The sequence below is a fragment of the Pundamilia nyererei genome, unplaced genomic scaffold (assembly GCF_000239375.1).
Source record: "Pundamilia nyererei isolate P.nyererei 1_Seehausen unplaced genomic scaffold, PunNye1.0 scaffold00041, whole genome shotgun sequence".
In the NCBI taxonomy this organism is placed as follows: Eukaryota; Metazoa; Chordata; class Actinopteri; order Cichliformes; family Cichlidae; genus Pundamilia; species Pundamilia nyererei.
The window spans coordinates 430,293-452,237 of NW_005187442.1; the positions used below are offsets into that span (position 1 = coordinate 430,293).

At 38.8% G+C, this 21,945-nt stretch overlaps 1 protein-coding gene across 1 annotated transcript in view; it reads right to left on the reverse strand.

The window, feature by feature from the left end:
- Positions 1-21,945, reverse strand: part of otofa (otoferlin a) — a 76,802-nt gene that overhangs the window by 48,617 nt on the left and 6,240 nt on the right. The window contains exon 3 of the mRNA XM_013910317.1: positions 6,881-6,969. Coding sequence (XP_013765771.1) covers positions 6,881-6,969 — 89 coding nt within the window. The remainder of the gene's footprint in view (positions 1-6,880; positions 6,970-21,945) is intronic.

Sequence of the window (21,945 nt, forward strand, 5' to 3'; positions counted from 1 at the left end):
ATAAAACGAAAGCGTGGAAACAATAGTTAACCAGCTGCCATGCACACACTTGCAAATACACATGCACACACAGAGGAAATCTGTAGGGATCGCAGCCAACAATGTGATCTTCCCAACAGGACTACTGAACCTGACAAGTCAGAATAGAGTGAAGGACTGCAGTACGCACAAACACACACATGTACTCAAGGACACCTCCAATTCAACATACCCCTCCCCCTTCCCCCGAATACTATCTCAATAAATGAATGAGCTGCAACAAAAGCAGCAATCTGTCTGCTATTATTTTTTTCCCCCTTTCCTTAGATTAATCTCTCGCTCTTTCTATACCTTCTGTTTTCACTTTGTCTTTCCTCTGGAGTCAGTGGTGATGAATTCAAACTTCAGTAGAAAGTGAGGCTACATTTGTCAGCAGAGCTTCGAAACTTAATAATGAGGTAAATTTAGACTTCCAGAACTTGACTTCTCTTTGAATTGCAGGTTTAAAAAAAACTAAAAACAGTATGTGCTTCCCCTGAGGCGCTGGCAGGTTCTGCCTTTGTGAAAGTGAGTATCTGCCAGGCTCCCCAATGCATAACTCCATGAACAACTCTACAGGCCTGACATGACTAAAGAAAAACGTCTGGGTGGATATAGATGGCTTTGTGCAGAAAACTTTTTTTCTTTTGAAGATGAATAGAAACTTCTGAGACTCTGAGCAATATTACTAATAACCCACTGCACTGTTTCCTTTACCAGACAGGGGTGATCAATATATCCAGTGCTACTTAAATGGTCTGTCATTTCCTTTCAACCCTTGTAGCACGTGTTGCAAGTGCTGAATAATTGAACTGAGCAAGGCCTATCATGTTCTGGCTCGCTTTATTTTAGCACTTCAAAGGCGGCATTCATTATTGATTGAAGTCCTGCAAACAATTTACTTTCATCTGCTTCATGATTCAGCTCCCTTCCCTTTCAATTTGCATTAAATCTTCTTCTCTTTCTCAATTTAAGGTGTGACTATGGCAAAATGTCTGGCTCAGGTGTATTTGTGAAGAGGTGAGCTCAGCTTTGAAATGTAAAATATTTTTTCCAAGGCAGACAGAGGGTTCGCAAAGATGCTCTAATCCACTGCAGCGGCAGGTAGTGCAGCTGGAGGATAGTGTGAAATGGAAATGTTACAGCTGACAGGAGTGTGTGATTTGGCCCCCGTGATCTGCCAGAAAGTCTCTGCCAAGCACTCTGCTGCCACTAATACAAATATGAGCAGATTCACTGAATGCATCACTGAATTGCTCAAAGATGATCTATTGATTCATGGGGATGCAATCAATACACCCTGTCTCCTTTTCACACACGCAGATGAGCTTAATATAATTTTTAACCGCAAATGATAGAAAAAGCTATTATGTCTTGCTTTATTGCCCATCAGCATGCCATGGCAATCTGAGTGTGGTCCTGCGGTTTAGCTCCTTTTACTGCTGTGATGCATATACATAAAGCACTCTTACAGCTTTGTAACAGACACATTCCATTGCAGGACAAAACAAAGAATTATATGTAAATGTGTTTGTTTTGACTGCTTTATTTCAAACTATGCCAAAGGATAGAGAGGCGAAGTGGAAGAAAGAGAGAACATAAGGTTTGTAAAGACGCGTGTGGGGGTGCGGAGCATAGACAAAATCTGCCTATTATTGACACAATTCTCATTTTGCACTGAAACAAAAGCAAAAATGAAACCAGGTTTATCTGTTTAGCAGAAGACTCCTCAGTCACACAGGCTGATCAGCAACCCCTCGGTACAGTTGGCCACTAGGGAAATTGTATATTAGCCAACTGGTTTAAGAGTGGTTGCTGGAGATAACTGGCTATCACTGAGTGAAACTGGTCACAAGGAAAGTGTTGCACAAAATTCCTCCATCTGATTTTTTTGGTAGCTGGCAGATTGATACAATTGTGTGAAAAACAGTAGCTAGTCTACATTTAATTGCTAGCTAACTACCAAGGAGCAAACTCAACAATGTGTGATGCAAACTGCAAATGGAGAATGTTTGTCTTCAAAATAAAAGTTGTCCCTTAATGCTGAAGTAGACGCCTTTCAAAATGCACAAGTTTTACTTTGAAGGTGAATTGCTTCTGTTTCCATTTTTCAGCTTTAGCATTCCATTTCACAGCAGCTGCCAGTAACTTCTTGCAACCACTCTCAATTGATCAGTGAATACTATTTTACATACCCTGAGGTACCCTTGAGCAAGGTACCGTCCCTACACACTGCTCCCCGGGCGCTGCACTGGTGGCTGCCCACTGCTTCACTGGGTGAATGGGTTAAATGCAGAAGAGTAATTTCCCTATGGGGACTAACACATACACATTATTATATATGTTGCTGGACAGGAAGGATCAATTGAAAGCACCTAAAAAATTACTTTTTTTGTCTTGCTTTTGGCTTTGTTTCCTCCTTGTTTGTCCTCCCCTATGTCCGTATACATAGTCCCTTTTCCTTTGTTTAGGTGTCTGTTATGTTCCTGAGCTTGGTCGCTTAAGTTATTCCTCGTGCATCTGGACCTTTTAGAATTCTGTTTATTGCTGATATTGAGTTCTCGCTTGCTTACTGTTAAGTCTGCCTCAGGCATCCTGCCTGTGGCTTCTATCTCAGTCTTACAATCTACGCGCTGAGACACCACCGACCTCAGGTTTAGAACACTGAATATGCTATCATATAACCTGTCACTGTTCAGTGCTCAATAACTCCCACACAGTATACCCCATGATGGGCCGAATATGAAAGCAAATCTCTCAGCCACATGAGAAAACAAATAAAACACGGTCTATATGTCACTACAGCAAAGAGGCCACTACACATCACTGCCCTTTCTTTGTGTTTTTGTAATGTGATCACATTTGTGGTGGCAGGGTGTATCACACTGGCCCTAAAGTGTGTTGGTACAAACAGTGATGAAGTAGATCAAATACCCTGGTAATTAAGTAGCCTGTGGACATGTGGAACAGGTGCAAGAACCACAAAAGCTGTGACTCACACTGAATTATTTACCTGTTTAAATGTGTGTCCGGTTATGCTTATGTACTCAGTTTTTACATTTAAGAACTGCCTACTTATGGCAAAGTATACATTTTGCTTGGACTCAACCATCTCCAAATGTGCTTGAGCTGTTATGAAAAAGTAAGTCGATGAAAAAGTTTCATTAAAATAGAACAGCGTTTTTTTCCCACCCAAGAGAAACTCTGGCTCACATCAATTCTGCTTTTAAATTGAATTTAATGTATGTTTTTTAAAATGGATCTAGCAGTTGCTTTGTGTACAACTGTAAAAATTGCCTTCATTGCTTAAGGATCAATGATGCAGAATTAATATCCATCTGAAGTTATGAAAAAGCTTTCCATAGTTGGAAAAAACATCTGAAAAAATTATAACTCTATATGCAGTGTTAAGAATGAGAATCTTGCTGTGTCAGAGCAATGGCATGCTTGCACCTATACGAATTTGTTATATTTCTTTTTTGTAAACAAGACTCTCTATATACACAGCCAATACATTATATATTCAATATATAATATGTAGTCAATATACAGTCGTGCCTTGTTAATTGCTTAGATTCCTAACAGGTTGCCTGTAGTTGGCAAACATTTGCTAACTACTTGCCAGGTGGTAGTAAAACTGTAAAATTGCAATGCAAACCAGAACCAGGAAATGTTCACTTTCAGTGTAAAAAACCATACCTTACCACTGCAATTGAGAGATTTCCTTTACTTTGAAGGCAAACTGTCACAGTTTATGTTTTTTTGGCACGCTTTTCTTTTTTCTTGGCTTGATGAGTAGCTGGGGAGTATTCGAATTTTTCATGCACTGCAACCTGGCATTCTTCCAGTGATGACATGGAGATAGTTGCTCATTAATACAAACATAATGGCATCCCACAGCCTGCTTACACCTTCAACGCATCCCTTTCTTGCCTGTGATGCATTTATGGTGCTGACCTAAAGTTATGTATGCTATACTTCAGCATTTAGCTATGAGGAGTGAGCATAAATTGAGTAGTGTTTTTTTAATTGCAAGATAATTTTAAATGAAACATTTTAAACAGTCCAACAAGCATCAGGAAACACACAAAATGTTTCTGTGTAGTTTATTATTAAATGTATCCATGAGCTAAATGTACAGTTGTTGAATTTCCTTAGGAGAAGGAAAAAATGTTAATGTGTGACACTGATAGATGAAGCAGTATGTGTTTTTTTTTTTTTTTCAAAGCTAAGAACTTCTCAGCAAGTGACACTTTATAAACTGGAAGTTTAAATCTTACATTTAAAGTTGTCATGAATTTTGAATAAGTTATTAGACCTTTACATAACGTGTTGCTAAATTATATTTTTGTGAAGCATTTTGCAAAACAAATTAAACTATGCTCATTTTGTGTTTTTCAAAGGTTGCATGAAAATATCAGTTTAGTATAGGCTACACTGATAGCTTTGCAGTGTTTAACTTAGTTGGCTAAATCAAAAAGTAGCAAAAGTAGCATCACAGGTCAGCTATTCTCTAAAGAGAGAAAATCTACTAGAGTTCACAAACAAATTATCATCAAACTTATTTCTAAGTAATTTTTCCCCACACTGCACTGCCACTCTTACAGCTTACAGCTCTTACAGCTCTTACAGCTCCCCAACCCAATAAATCATACTTTAATCCTGCTGACTAGGGCCTTATTCACTCCACATTCACAATAGTGATTGTCACACATCCAGAATGGTGGAGAAGTTATATCCCATGGTCAGCAGTCATGTGTCTGCAAAACTTTGCTACTTTGGTGCAGTGTTGCTTTTAGCAAAATGCTAATGTAGACATTGTTCTACTCACACTGGTGTTACTGCCCAGCCTAATACTGTTTTTCCTGTAAATTTTTAATCTGTTAGATTTTACATCTTTGCTAGGGAGCATATAACTACAGACCATTTTGAATAGGTGGCTTTGCGTAAGTAGCTAGCTTGATTAGCACGTTATGTATATCAGTTTTTCACTCTGAATTGGTAAGGCAAATTTTTGACAGAAAAATGACCAGAAAGATTAAAAAATATCAGCTGCTTCCCTATGGTGTCTTTTCGTACAACTAGCGTTAAAGGTGACTGAGAAGCCAAGGTGACTGCATTCTTAAGCTGTAGTGACTTGCTAATTGTAGGACAGCCACACTAAAGCAGGATTAGGCAAATAAAGTTCCCAAGGGGCCGCATACAGAAACAAACTGGGACTGTTGTGGATTTAATACTGAGGTGAACTGATATCAGCTTTTTGGTGCGGCCCTCCACAAACGTTTCAGATTCTCATGTTGCCATTTGGGAAAATTAACCGTCCACCCCTGCCCAAACCCTCCTAAACTCACTGACCCCTAATTGTCACTGACCCCTAATTGTCATGCATGCCTGTAAAAATGTGTTTGTCTTTGTTTCAATTTCAGTCTTCCACACAATGGCATAAAGAAATCTTGCTGACAGTTCAAATCTGCCTTGATGTAGACTTGATCTAGCATGTGTCTGCACACCTGTCACCAGCATTTAGCTCTTTATTACACACATTTACATGCAGCTAAATTTGCACACTGCAGACATGATTTGGTTACATAGACTAACTACTGAGCTGGTGCTACACACATGTATTGATGCTTATGGGCACACACAGAAGGAAGTTAACATTACTGTGCTTTATTAACTGGGTGGGTGGTGCAATGTTTTCTCTAGTCTGAACCATATTAGACACATCAATCAGTCCATTGTGAGAAGTTGGGCAGCTGGTATAATTTGACTGGATTTGTTATGGACACAGTAGGTGGACTGGCTTCCTGGTACAACCAGTCCATCAGTTTTTCAAGCAGGACACAAAAAGTGCACAGCGCCATCTAAATGAACCAAAATAAAGGAAAAATTAACAAGAAATTGAAGAAGTGAGGAGAAGAGAGAAATTACTTAACTAGCCAATTTACACAAACAGCCTTGCACAAATGATTTCTACACCTTGTCTATGTGGGAAGCGTAATAGAAACAACACATTAGGAGAGCAGTAGTACATTCTGCTCCATTTCTGTTCATACAGGATGTATTCGGGTGACATGCATTTTGGCAGCTCTCAAAAGGCATCACACAGGTATGAGCATCAAGAGGTCGAATACATATCTGAAATGTAAGAAATACTAATGTGCAAGGAGTACAAGAGCAGTTACATGGCCTAGTTGGACGGCTGGATTGATGAAATAGGAATGTGTTCTTTCAGACATGCGAGAAATGGTGACAGAAAAATAAGGCTCTTCTTTGTAGACAAAGCATTATAAGTTATTAGTGTCATGCTGCACCCATGATTCAGGTCAGATGAACCTCACAGTAATATTTTTAGTTGGTTCTCACATGATTACACCTCGTGAGGTTGGGAAGTGTCAGTAAAAACATATTAGCTATGACACAATTAAAAAAAAATGAAACATTTGTCTGACTTGTCTTTAAACCTACGGATATTGTAAAAGCAATGATACTCAACTTTCAGTTGTATCATCAGCTACAGGACCGGATGTTTTTTTTTTTTAAATGATCTGACTGTTTGGAGTGTGTGAAATGATAAATATGCCTGTTACCAAGACTTTAATACTGTTTCATTACCTCTGCCCACTTTCTGGCGTGATGCTTACTCAGCCCTGGCTGCTGTTTGCAGTCTGTTGCATACAGGTGAGTCAATTTAGAGCAAACCCCTAGGGGAATTTAAGCGTTTCCTTCATTAGGTTAGCTACATGCATCATGTGTCAGTCTGGGGTGGTCACAGGTTGCAACAGAAAGGCAGGAAGGCAAACATAGACAATTTACTCTGAAGCGCTGTCTGGGGGGCTTGAATTAGTAAACTGCACCATACCTGTTGGAGAAGACCTTGCTGTAATTGTACACTTGGATCTCTAGCATTTCATTTCCATCCAGCTTGCTGGCAATGGGCCATCGAAATGTCTGAAAAAGAGAAAAAAAAACATGGTCAGGTTGCAGCTAACATGCAGCATTGATTATTCGGATTATGTGCAAATGCAATCAATTATATGCACGGAAAAAAGTGACAAGTTCTGTTATGTTCAGAGTGACACCATTAAATTGCTTGTTTTCTCCAAGCAGTAACCTCACAGATGGAGCCGTTGCATAAATGGCAAAAACAGTTCATCTAATTGCCACTTGAGGTTGCAAAAAAGTTCCTGCAGACTCAGATTTTAAAACTGGAGAGCATTAAAGATAAATGCATGTTAACAGCCTGGCATAAGGTTTTGACCTCAAGAGATAATATGTGACATGCAGTCTAAAGTGCTTTGCGTTGCCTGTAAAACTAAACAAGTGCTATGTTAATGTCAGGCTATTCCACTTCATCATGGTGGCCACATTCTATCTTTTATATGCAGCCTATGATTTTGCACATTAGTTCAACTATACTATAACTATAACTTCCAATTTATCTGATTTGTGTACTTATTATTATTATTATTTTTATATTGAAATGGCAATTATCAACACTTTTCCAAAATCAATTTTTCTCAACTGATTAATTTATCCACCATCTAACTGTTTACTAGATAAAATTCCTTTAAGTTCAAGGTAAAATACACAGTACTATCTATCTTCTCACTTAAGTATAGGCAAAAATAAAAAAGTCAACCAAAGTCCCGGACTATATTCAAGGCCCTATGTCAGCATGCGTCCGTTACTTTGCAGTATCCTTGATTTTCTTTTTCTAAAAATCACCAGCAGCTACAGAGACACTGTTCAGGAGGGATTTTTTTTATTGATGTTTTATTCATCACGCTGAACATCTCCAGGTTATATTGCACCAACCAAGCTTATTGATAACTTTTGCATCAGTGAAAACAAGAAAAAGCAGGAGCTAAGCAAAAATCCAATGAAAATGTATTTATTATCCTCCTGTTTGTGAGTCTGAGGATAGCTTTGAGGGATAACTGTTAATTAGCATTTTAAAAGGAATTAGCTCTGAATAACAGTTTTACTATATTTCCAAAGACTGAAGTTTATTTGAAATCATTTTTCTTTACTCGATGACAAATAATCATCGACACGATATCTCTCTTGAAGGTCCTGTTGAGTGAAAATTATATTGCTGTCTATATGGAGACTTAAATTGAATCATCTAAACAGATGAGTTGTTATCATTTTATATGAATCAGAAAAGAGAGTCTGATACATCTAGACAATATTTACTATCTAATGAGATTACATTTTTCTTCTACACTCATCTAGGTGGCTGATTCTTTAAACTGTAGTTGTATTATTTTATAAATGAAAGCTTTAAACACAACATATATTGTTGCGTTGCCTGTAAACGCAGGCAACGCGTGCGTTTACAGGGTAAAACATATTACTGCCAACAGATATCCAAAGCTTGTTTAAAGTGAGTTGGACTGCTATGATATGACTTGAGAGCATCAATCTTAATAAAATGCAGAGTCAAGACTGGCTGCAGACATCGGTAAAATAATTTTTTCACAGGAATTTATTCAGTCCTGTAAAAAATCAAGTGCACCTTATGATTCAGTAGCTTGTAGAACCACTTTTAGCATTTGACTGTGGACAACTTTGGTAAACAGAGGAATTTATCGCCAAGTCAGCAACTGCAAGACGGCTGAGTAAGCAAAACAAGTCCAAAATCTTCATGAAAATTGACCACTGAAACAATGTCCTTTGGACAAATGAGAGTTTAGTCACATCTGTCCAAAACACATTTTTCCTGAAGTCTTCTGCTTTGTTTAGATGAAACTAAGCCGCGCTGCTATGTTCTTTTAAAAAATAGGCCATCTCCTGGCAACCTGTGCAAATTTCCAAACTTCTTCAATCTTTTTCTAATTATACTGTCATGAACTTTCACCTTTAACATTCTAACTGAGCCCTGTAGTGTCTGAGATATAGCTCTTGGGTTTTGCAGTGTCTCTGAGCTTTGCATGGACATTGGTGTAGATTTGTTGGAACATCCATACCTGGGAAGATTATGGCATTGTCTTAACACACACCTAAATGCTTCATTCCAACAAAATGCTAAAGCTTCTGCTTTTATACAGGCGAGCCCACCTGCTGGTTATCATTTATATAACAAAATCACAGTTTATTCTGAAAACATTCCACTGGTTTTTTATATGAAAATAAGCTTGAACAATCTTTCTTTCTCAAACCTCTAATCACAGCTGACTTCAGCAAAGTAATATATCCAAACTCTCTTCAGGTTTGTTGCTACCAGCTTTACATCGGAAGAGTGAATTACTTAGATTCATTAATCCCCACACTAAAGGGACTCGAGAATTATAAAACACTTAGCAGTTAGCCTTTTAAGGAAAGTATGATAGATGTGGTAAAAGCAATTAATTGGCTTTTACTGCTTCCATTAATAAAGTATGACATCCAATTGTGATGCATTACTCACTCCACCTGTGTTGATTAACTATGACAGGGCGAGACCAGAAGATAAAAGAAACAAATGTAAGTTATAAATTTAGCCCCATCATACATACAGGTGTTGATTCACATTCAATAAATCACCTCTAAGCCTCTTGCTGTACAATATGACGGGAAAGAGTCTTCACAAGGGCACAGGGATAAATGTTGCACAGGTGATTTAAAAGCAATTCGCCCCTTGCTGATATGGGCCTCTGACTTAGGAGAACACTGCAGGCTGTCAGACAAGAGATCCATCAAGACCGTCCCATTAGCGAATCCCGTGGTTTCCACCTGCTACTGTTAGACCTTCAAGGATCTGTGGCCAGCCCTGTAAGTGTGCATTAACATCAGTCCATGCATACTCAACCTTCAGGATCTGCAGCCTGTGTTCCCAGGTTTCAGTCAGAAGAAGCTAGTACTGCCGCTTCTTTCCCACCACCCTCACAGCCTGAAAACATCCTGAAGTGACAGTCGTTGTCTGAGGTAGTGGCTAATACAGCCGCGCCACATCTCATTTAATACCGAATCTCCTCCGGCATGTTTGAACAGCCGAGAGTGCGAAAAGGAGGCCCCAGCATGGTGTTAATGGTGCACAAATGACAGCGCACACAGCTAATGCCCTATACACATACACCACTGCATAACACACACACTTCAAGTCAAATGATACACACCACTGTGTGATTAGGAATTGTTTATACAACACCAGGGAGACTGGGCAGCCATATAAATTTCCCAAGAGTCAGAGAAGCACAAATTTTAATCAGTGAATGTAAACTCAATACAAACATGCGTGTTATATGTCTAAGTGCTTGTAAACATTTCCTGTTTTCCTACTATTTTTTTGACACGCACCACCTTTAAACATCTGTTTATAGCATTGTCATGTCTGTTATGTTGCTTTGGTATACTATTCAGAACAACTTATTGCTAAAATAACACAGACAGGAATCCACAACAAGAAAGCTTAAGCTGCTTATGCTGCCTGAGGCTTTTGTAGCCACCGTGACAGACAAAATGCTTACAGTGGTTTAAATACCTGCACAGGACAGATAAACAAAATGAGAGGTGGGAAAGTGGAAAAGCTTGGTGGGCTTCAGTTGTAAACAAGTGTCTGCAAACAGAGCAATTTCTGGTTGTGCTATGCAAAATTAAACTCAAAATTAAGCCTTAAAGGAGCACCAGTTTTTCAATTTTCAATCTATGCTTTTTATTTCATGAAAAAACGTTGATATTATATACAAGACAAAGAAGATTCCCTTTTTGTGCTTCACCCTGCTAGGTAGATTGCATGCACTGCAATTTTCTTTACTTAGCTCTATTTATTTAAAATGTAAAAGAGGCACGAATAAATAATGTGATTATGTGACAATTGTGATTTAGCCAAATGTTTAATTTTACTTTTTCAGGCTCAGGGCAATAAAATATTAAAATTAAACATACTTAAAAGAAAACAACCTACTGAAGATTTGCAGGTATTAGACTCCCTGCTCATGTTCACCCCCAACAAAAGCTGCCGGTAAATTTGTTGTTACAAGGTTTCATGTTACTTATGGTAAATTTTGGTACCACTATCCCAGCGTCACAACAGAATTCAAGACTCATCAGACCAGGCAATGTTTTACTAATCTTCTATTGCCCAATATCTGTAGCCTTCCTGTCAGAACAAAGCAGTCTGGCCATTCTTCTCCGACCTCTGGCATCAACAAGGCATTTTCACCCAGAGAACTACCCCTCACTACATATTTTCTCTTTTTAAGACCTTTTTCTCTGAACTCTGGGGAGCTCAGACCAGCCCATTTGGCACCAACAACATGTCATAGTCAAAGTCACTTAAATCACCTTTGTCTGCTTGCCTAAATGCCCTGAGTTGCTGCTTTGTGATCAGCTAATAGATCAGCTGTACTCAATGAAGTGCATGGTGAGTGTACAAGACCACTCTGAAAAAGTGAAGACTTTCTGACCAAGAAAGAAGAGGCAACAAAGTTACAATAAAGTGAACATCCTGGCAAAGATCCCACAGATGTTAACACATCTGGCCGTGGAAAAAACTGACACACAGTGGTGACAAAATCAAAACTTTAGTCAACAGAATAATGCACACTTTGTTTAGCAAAACTTTCTTCTCTAAAAAACATTCAGTTTCCTTAGCTACAGTAGATGTTTCATGTTTTTAAAAAAGTTCTTGTTAATTATTAATGGTAAATGGTAACTGGCTTTTCATGAACCAGTAAAAAAGCTTCAGGGATCAGTTGATATGATCACAGTTGATTTTTACTCTTTGCTGAATCTTCAGCATAGGTACGTAACCACAAATCCCCGTGAAACCCTACAACATAAACCTACTCTGTAACCTGATGTGCACCGGTGTAACACTAGTTATTCTGTGAGTTTCCTGCTATTTTTTCAATGCAGTTCTTGAATGAATCAGTGAGTATAACAGTCATAGCTTCAACATAAAGAATTAGCCTCAGTATAACAGATGTCAAATTCCTGAAGGGGAATTGCGAAGCATGTCAGAATGGATGCGAAGAGATGAGGGACAAATACATTTGACTCTGGTCTCTCATCAAAGAGACGACCAGAAGAAAAAAAAGTGCCAGGATTTTATTTGTTTTGCCTGGCACTGCATGTAAATCACCAGGACATCAGCACAAGGTAATTAATGCTACACAGAAGAAGGCTGGCCTGCAGCGCCAGACACTTATATAGGTTACATCATAGGCTCTACAACGATTCATCGCAACTCTGTCACACTGTCATGGCTTTAAGGAAATTTGAATAGAGTGTAGCCATCATTCATTTTATTCTTAACACTTATTTTCCTTCTCCGATGGGCTAAAAAGAGCCTTTTCACAGAATTTCCAGAAGACATTTCGACTTCTCAAAGTGGAAAAATAACACTCACATCTCTGTGAGCTACAATAATGTATTGGTATGCACAAAACACCACAACCCTTGGTTTGCCTTACTTTCAGGGAATGCAGCCATGATAGATACTATTATTTAAACCTGTGCTAATATGTATTCTGTATTAATGTTTTGATGTCAATTAAGCCCCTGTACAGTCAGCCAGAATTAGCCAAAAAGTTATATTAGTAAAAAAGAACACTAACAATGTGTAGTCAGACAGTGTTATGGATTGTAAAGTTTTCCAGTTATACAAACTCGACCTTCAAGTGTCAGTAGTCACTGTGCTTCAAACACTGACTGATGTAACTGCTGCAATGCGCCTACTCTACCATTCAGGCTGGCTTGCTTTATCAAAATGCATCACTGATTATGTGAATCTAGGAATATGTGAGAGTAACCGGAGAAGCAACCGCTGCAATGATGCTTTTAAAAAGGCAAACGAACACTAATCTTATTTTAGATCTGCTCCATTCTTTTCCGAGCTTGCCTGAATACTACACTACTACTATTCCCAGCCTCCCACGCCCAACCCCCTGCATTGTACAACGCCTAATTGCCAGAGTGAGGCCGCTCATTAAAAGTGACAGAACTGATGTCACTAACCACAAGCCTTGAGACCACAGCGCCCTATCAGAGCGGCTAAATGCGAAGCTGAGGAAAAGCCATTACTGCTGTGAACCCACGCTCTAGCATCATGGTGAACAAATGGATGACCTCAGTTTTCCCTCCACTCACCATCCTTTTATATCTCATGACTGTTGCCACAGACACAGAAAATGAAAACACCTCCATTATTAATTACGAACAAAATATTTTTTTAAAGACGTGCACTGCACTGACAGTAGGAAAATTCTTCTTACAGCTTGTAAAGTCAGGTCAAACTCGCAGGCTTCTTACAACCTTATGATGTTTGATTCTTCAGGCTTTATCCTTAAAGGGTAAAGGAGATAAAGGGAGACTGCAAAAAGATTGCAGCTCCATTACCAGCAGGCTACATATGCACCAGCTGCATCCACATGCTATAGCATTGAAGTTTTTCTGATGTGCCAGTGTGAGTCCACCTCTGCATGAGTTCATCCCTCAATGCTAGAACTTCACTTCACCAACATACAGAAACTTAACAATAAATTTCACTGCTCAGCTTTTTCTATTATCATCTTTCTTTCTTTACTGTCCAGCGTGATTTTAATTCATTTTTATCAAATAAATGTGTTATCATTGCGGAACACATGGTTATCTTCACAACCATGCTGAGTAAAATTAAACCACCAACTGATGATTCTGATTAGTACACGACCCGCTCTAACTCCTGAGCTACAGTCACCACAGTTGACTATAAATTAGAAAATTGGGCAGGTCATCTACTAAATGGAACATTTGTGGTTTGATCCCTGATACTGAACCACAAATTGTGCATGTTAAATAGGAAGAATTTAGTCAGAAAAAGCATAGAAAAGCACTTGTATGAATGGTCCAATGGGTAAATGAGGCATATTGTATAAAAAGCTTTGACTGCTCCAGAGGAACAGAAAATCATTATATACAAATCAGTACATTTACCATTTAAATGTTAGCATATACTTAAAAATTAGTTTCTTATTATTAGGATTTTTTTTTCAACAAGTAATGCAGCAGATTACTTTTTAATGGCAGTGATGAGAACAAAAAGACTTTCATTTGCTGTTTTTAATTATTTGCTGTAGGCATTTATTTGCAATCACTGTCTGGTTCGGTTTATTCACCAAATTAGAGCTCAAAGCTGCCTTAGAGGTTGCTTAGTTATGCTTAGGCTCAGAAACATTTTACTTTTCTGTGGAACATCTTTCTGCGGACTTCACCTGGAGCCATAACACTCCCTTCCCAGTTAAGAAGGTACATCAGCATCACTACTTTCTCAGGAGGCTGAGGCGTGTTGGACTTGGGGGCTTAGTTCTGAACCTATTTTTGCACCACCACACATCTATACAAGCAGATGCAAGAGGCTTGACATGAGGCTGCAGTGCAGAACCACCAGACTCAGGAACAGCCTCTGCTGTCAGATTGTTGAACTCTGGTGGTGCTCTGTAGTCTGCTGCTGCCAGATAAAGGTCAAAAACATGAGAAACATCTTGCATTTGCACTATCCACTGTACCTTAAATTTTCTTATTACCTCTGACAAAGAGCTTCTGTATTTGGTAGCATTTGTGTGGGTGCGTGGCATTCTGTCTGTAAACACAATAGCTCGAGAAGTTTTGAATGAACTCTGATAAAACTTTGTAGGAGTGTAGAGGTCATGGGGTCGTGTTAGCAATCCATTAAAATCTGGCTTGCACCCACCACAGGTCTTTATGGTCAACTTAATGATTGACCTTAATATATAGGTCAAAAACTGAAAAAAGCCTAATTACGTAGACACTGTCTACGTAATTAGTAATTATGTTGTTAACATGTAAAAAGCACTTTATAAAGATTAAAACTATCATATTAGACTTGACCTCTGACCTCTCCTAAAGGTGAGTAGATTGATCTGATGGTCAAAGTGATAATAATGCTAGACAGAGCTATTTAAAAATGTTTTTACTGTGTTGTTTGTATTGACAAGATATTGGCATTTATTGAGTGATATACAGGAATTCTTAACATCACATGACTTTTAACCTCTGGTCTCGTCCTCAAGGTAAAATAAATTTACACGAGTGCTTAAAATTAAGCTGCCTTTGTTCGTTATAGCAACATGATTTTTACTGCACTACAAACGTCTTAAAGTAAAAAGAACAAAGAAATGATATATTTTTATAATTGAGAGTATTTAAAAATGAATGAAGGTGTACAAAATACGTAACTGCCCCATTAAAATTAAATGTTGCCCAGAGAGTGAGCTGCTTGGGCAGAGGTTTGAGCTTCTGGAGTGCTTCTTGTTTATTCTTCATGTTTTCTTATTTATTCTAAATGACAGTGTGAATAAGCTCAAGCTGTCTGTTCCTAGTTTGTGTACATGTTGCTCTTTCATGTTCTCATTCTTGTTGCCTTTTAATTGCACCCAATTACAATTTTGCTTCGACTCGTGCAAATATATGTGTTGGAATGACAATAAAAATCGTACTTCCAGCTGAAGTACACTGGTAGTCATTACTAATTGCACTGACTCCCACTACAAAAGGGCAGTTTGTGTCCACGCACATGAACAAAATACACATTGTCTAATTTTTTGTTGCTTTGCCATGATACTGAGCTGGTAATGTGTGTGTTTGTGTCCGTATGTGTGTGTACAGATGAAACAGCATCTCCGATAAGCCGGTTCTGCTTAGAAACTCGATCTTGTTGAAATCACTGACAGCACTCTGCTTACATGCCCTCCTCATCACCACAAACCTGGGCTCAATTTACTTTTTCCAATTCAACTGTCCATCCCAGTTTTCACTTCCTCTTCAGCTCGTATGTCACTTTCTCTGCATGCTTCAGTGTTTCTACATTGATCTCAGTCTAATTTATAGCATGTGTCAAATACAATGCCATGGCTGAAGACATGGTGACATTAATTCAGTCAGAACAGTTCATTCAACCAGAATTTGTGCATATTTATCAGTAATTGTGGTAGGCTGAAAACATGCTGCAGGAATTCCTGTTAATGCTGTTTTCTGTCTTAAATATTACTGAGCTGACTGTCTTCATTAGTAACACTGAATTGAAAACTGTTACTGAAAATATTACTAGCCCTGCGAGAGACAAGTGGATTGCTCAGTTATGAATTCAAGCCTTCCTTTTCTCTTGAAATTGAATAGCTTTGAAGCCACCTAAGAGAATGTTATCTAGTTAATTCACTAAAGTCTTATTTTGTTGTCAAGCTGGACTCTGATAAAACTGCTCTCCGTTCTCTAGTTTCTGCTGCTGGAAACCAGATCGTGCAGAAATAATTGACCACACACTTGTCAAGTAAAGGGCTTCACAACTCTTTAAAAATAGATGCTCTTGTGCTAAGAGATAGCACTCACGCCTCAAGTAAAAACTTTCTTTTCGCTGAAGTGCAGTTTTTTTGTTCTCCTTCTTTGCAACAACAGAAATCCTTCTCTGTGTTCATTCAGTGCACATTTATCTGATATTTATCTAGATATGTTATATAAAAAATGACAGGTCAGCATCTCAAATCTGAGAAAGAAATCATCTTCCTTGATAATTAACATAAATGTGTTGTGTTATTGCTACAGCGAAGCCATCATAACATACCATAGTATAGTAAATATAAACTGAATCACATGTTTCTGCTTTATGCATTTGCTTAACAAGGAAAAGATCCCTGATTGAGTTCTGGGTAGGAGACATGAACCCCAGCGGAGATGTAAAAACTCTGCTAAATCAAATATGCAGAGCTACCCCCTATATGTCTGACTTGTGGAGGGTAGCTCTGCAAATCAAACTCCTTCTGCATAGGCTCCCTTGTGGATATAAGAGCAGCTTCTCTTCTAGGTATTCTCTAAGTAAGATACTGGGAGAAAGTTATCACTCAGACATATAGTGAGTGCAATATAAATCAGTTTTTTACAAGGTTAACATTTTAGAAAGTACATGGCGGATGACCGCCATGAGTCTGGTCTGCTGGAGGTTTCTTCCTGTCTATTTTTTCCATCCCACTGTTGCCAAGTAGCCTACTTGCTCATAGCGGATAAAGTGATTGTTGGGGTTTTCTCTGTATTACTGTAGGGTCTTGACCTTACAACATAAAGTTCCTTGAGGTAGGGCTGCTCACTTAATCGAATTTTAATCACGATTACGATCTGGGCTTTCAAATGACTGAGCCAATTATTAGCCCCTCCCTCGTGCTTTACTCTCGCGCTGCTCCGTGTGGCAAATCGAGCGCACCTCTCTGCATTTCGAACACGCATCACAACAATTAAGAGGACCCAAGGGAAGCTCGGAAATCTCGGAAAGCTAAGCAGAAGTTATTTGGAGAGGAGAGTGACTGCCGTTGGTTGAAAAGAGAGGTAAAAAAAACTTCAGTGGTGTGGAAACATTATGGATTCGCGGAGTCAGACGTGGATCAAGTAGACACAGTGTGTAAACTTTGCTACGGTGTCATAGCTGCACCACAGAGCAACACTGCAAAGTTCACTAAACATAGATGTTTACATTTTTCATTTATTTTTTATATTTCAAACATTTGCACACTATTTTATATTATTTTTTAAAGTCATTATTCAATACATTGTTATTGTTAACCCTTTAAATCCCTGTAGAACCGGAACCGCGTAAGCTAGCGCAATAATTTGTTTTGCATATGAAACCGGAGGAGTTGTACTTACATCTTATGCCATCAGCTTGTCCTCGGTCACGGTTTCCTTCCACATATAGCTTTGCAAAAATCTCCAAAATAAAACTATGAAGACACTAAAAATAAATTTCCTGTGGTGGGAAACTATTTTTTGCAACTTTTTTGTATTTAAAGTTTTGAGGGATAAGCCTCTTAAATTTCCCCAAGTAGAAATATATGTAAAAAACAAAAACGATTTTCAATTTTTTTGTAGTTTATTGCACTTTTTTGCAATTAATGAAGTTACTATGGACTTAATGCATACATATTATTAAAATATGGGCTATAACAGTTGTATTGATGTATAGCAACTTGAAATGCTCCCACAAATGGCACTACAGCATGTAAAAAAAAAAATATAAGCTCTGGCAGACTTGGTTCTATAGTAGGTCTTAAAGGGTTAAATAAATATCGTCAAATAATCGAGATCTCAATTTCAGTGAAAATAATCGTGATTATCATTTTTGCCATAATCGAGCAGCCCTAGCTTGAGGCAACTTTTCTTGGTATTTGCTGCTATATAAATAAAATTGAACTGAATTTAATTGAATTTCTCAAGGCAAACCTTGCAAACAACCCATATTTATTCATTAACTTCATTATTCAACATGCTAACTGAGACTAGAGTCGCGCTTGGGTTTCTTGCCAATTCTCTGACCATTGCTGGGTATGAACTTGTTGTTAATTTGCTGAAACAACCACTCCTGGGAACACAGTGGCATTGTGTTGACACACAGCTGATGAACTCACATTTGTTGATTATCTGTTAATCAAGTGCATTTGATCAGCAGCATCTGAAAGCTACTAACCCTCCTAAAATCTGTGAAAACAGTAAAAGTATCCAAACTGTCCTATAAAAACTCTCTTTTTTACACAGCTGTTACTATACAGTTGTTATTAAAGAAAATTATGTTTCTGTGTTGACCTACACTTCTTTAAACCGGTAGTTTTATAATTCATTCATAGAAAACCAGTATGAATAAATAATGTAATGCATAAATCACACTCAAAACAAAATCTTGGGATTATCTTCTACACAGTAATTTGCACCTATGCATTTTATTTCCTTTATTTTCATTGCTCAAATTTCCACTTTACCTTCCCTCCAGCTCTATACCAGCAAAGAAAATATTCTGCTAAGGTCATCATTTATTCAGTATACCGAGAGTTGGGAAAGCTCCTCCCTGGAGCAACGCTGAATCTTAAAACCCGGTGAAGTTTATTATCTATTTTTAGCATCAGCAGTATTCCAGCTTGTGTCTGCTCCTCTGGAAACTGCTTCTACTCAATACTGGTGGTCAAGTGTTCAAGTGAAGCAGCACTGAAATGTGATCTCCAGAGGTGGATCACAGTGAATCCTTCAACTTATGTTTTAAGAGTCTTTTATGCTCAGGTGACTTACAGTACATGAACGTAGTATAGCGTATATTAGTTTAAAAACCTCACCCTGACAGTGATACGTTCCACTCTCACATAACAAATAGGCCTTACTTGAATACTGGCTTCCCAAACATGATTATCTATGAGCAGTAGGAAGTAGCTTGGACGTAAACTCACTGAGGTCTCCTCCTGCTCACTTTGATGAACCACAATATGCCAGCAAATTCATAGGACTGGTCAGACTGACCAGAATTTTAGCTGAGACTGAATACAGCTGCCATTTCAGCAAACTATGAATCATATTAACAGACAGGAAAGATGAGAATAGTGTGATTTTATTTATAAAAGCAAATGCTCACAAACTGAGGAGGCTAGTAGATAAATATATCAGAATTTAAGGAAGATGTTGGAGTTTGTTCACCTGCACTTCTGCTAATAACCAGCATGAACTCCTCTGACTGCAAGGAAAAGTCAGAATGCCTATAAAAGTGGATGGCCCGATTGGTTTATATCCTCAGTCACAAGTTTCACGTCTTCTTCAATAAACCATGATGTTCCCTTTGAAAACTATGGTGTGAACAGAACGCTTTATAGCCTGGGTCCCATGTGGTTGACAAGTTGCCGCTTTCTGAGCTTGCAGTGTCCTTACATTCTCACTCTGACCTCCTCTAGCTTGTGATGTCTATAAAACATGTCGACAGCCAAACTGCCAAACTCGAGGCTTCAACACAGTCATCCGCAAGAACGGCGTCAGCGGTTGCTGCCATCCTTTAAGTGTAGTTTGTAGAAAGTGTGAATAATATGGGGTCATTCTGGGATTTTATCAGTAAGGAAAACACAGAAAAACACAGACAGTAAGTACAAATTCTGAAAAAACACTTAGAATCATAGGAAATTACTGGAAGCTGTTGCAAAATGAATCTTCTAATGCCCTTCTGTTATTTGTATGCTATCTATAGTGCATGGTTCAAATCTCTTGACATCTTGTTTGAAAACTTAAAATTGTTATATCTGCAGGGCCAAAACTAAACTCTGTGGCAATGTGCAGTGCATGCAGGACTCTCTGTTCTTTGCTCTGCTTGTGTCTAACTAGTCAGGGGGAAGCCCTGGTGTTCTGCAGCTAAAAGCCCCACCATATAATGAATAATGAATTCCCCATCCAGTCTATCCGAATACTAGTTCAAAGGCATCTATCGTTACGCATGGGCCGGCATCAAGCCACACAGCTCTATGCTAATGGCCCTTAACTCCAGGGGCTGGACAGAGCCTACTGAGCCATGCAAATGTTTTACTGCTAAGGTTGAAGAAGACAACGATGGGGATGTGATGAGGACCCAGGGGCTGGGGAAAAAATGTACGCCTGGCCACCAGCAGCACACAACACTGCAACATTTTCACACAGGCACACATTCACACAGGCTCGGAAACTACTGTAAGCGCAATTCATCCCATAGAAAGCTTGATCGTGTTATTGATGCTGAGTGACACTAACTACCTCCCCAGTACTCCGAGACTGAGATGTGAGAATTGGGAGAGGTTGTCATAAGAAATCACATTTCAGCCTCACCACTTAGTTGATACCAGTTATATGCAGAGTCAAAGATATTTTGGGATTTATTTGTCTGGTTTTCTTCTTTTTAGTCTTACATCATGATACAAAAAACAATGCTGCCTCTGCGGGGACTGTACACATAAAGCGCGTGTCTGTGATTGTGTGTGTGTGAGTCTGTGTGTGTTTGTGGGTGTGCCTGTGTGACTAGGCTAAGTTTGTACAGTCATTTCAGCATTTTCCTGATTAGACTGAAAACAAAAGCCCCTGTTATCAGGGAAGGAAGCAGCACTCTGCTTGTGAGCCATCAAACGAAGAACATTTTTCTCTGTTAAAACCAGCAGCTTAAAATGAGAAAAAAACAGAAAGCCTGATGTAAAAGCTCCTCTGGGAAGGTACTATATATATTTGAGAGTGCTTTCCTGTTTGTTTTTCATTTTTCATTCCTTATCCCCTACCTCTGTTCTGTCTCTTTGGCTTCTGCTCTGTGTGGATTTCCTACTGCACTTCGCTCTTGATCCCTTGGCCTTCATTTCTTTCTTATTTCCCCTCTCTGCTCCTTTACACGAGTCTACATTTGAATTCATCATAATGCTGGTTTCACAGTGCGATGGAAGCTTGCAGAAATAGTATTGGGAATATTTCCCGGAATTTCAAAGCAACCAAAATCAGAGACTTACCAACCACCACCCGAGGGATGCAGGTAAATCCTTTGGGTTTTCAAAGAGACGCTCAGAGCAATGCAGCTGCTCAGAATAATGCAATTTACTAGATTTAAAGTAAAACAGTGAAACCTTCTTTTACAAATGAAAGAAACCTCTAAGTCGGAAAGAAGGGCTTTTTAAGGAACCACCTTTTTCCTAACTAAAGCAGTGGAGCATGAAATGCCCAGTTTAATTGCAACACTGTTCAACACTGCCTCGCCTCTCTAACCTTGATAGACCATAAGCAAACAGAAGAGGATGATTAAAAGCCACTTGGTGAGATGTCAGCCACGTGCAGGGAAGAGCCACTCACGAATGGTTGCTAATTTTTGAATCAGAACAGTAATGAGGTGTTAAAGCAAGATCCTTCAGCCTAGAGCTTAGCATTGGCATGCTGGGAGTTATCTAAGTGTCTGCATGAGCATTAAGAAATTACAACAGTGGGGTCTTGGTGGCCCATTTCTATATAAGCCTTACGGATACCGACTACAGAATGGAGGGAGCAGTTGTCAGCCACCGCCTGTGCATGAATGACATCAAGCTGTATGTCAAGAGTGAACGAGACATCGATTCACTGATCCACACCACCAGGATATTCAGTAATGGTATTGGAATGTCATTCGGACTGGAGAAATGTTGTCGGATGATAACAAAAAGAGGGAATTTAGTC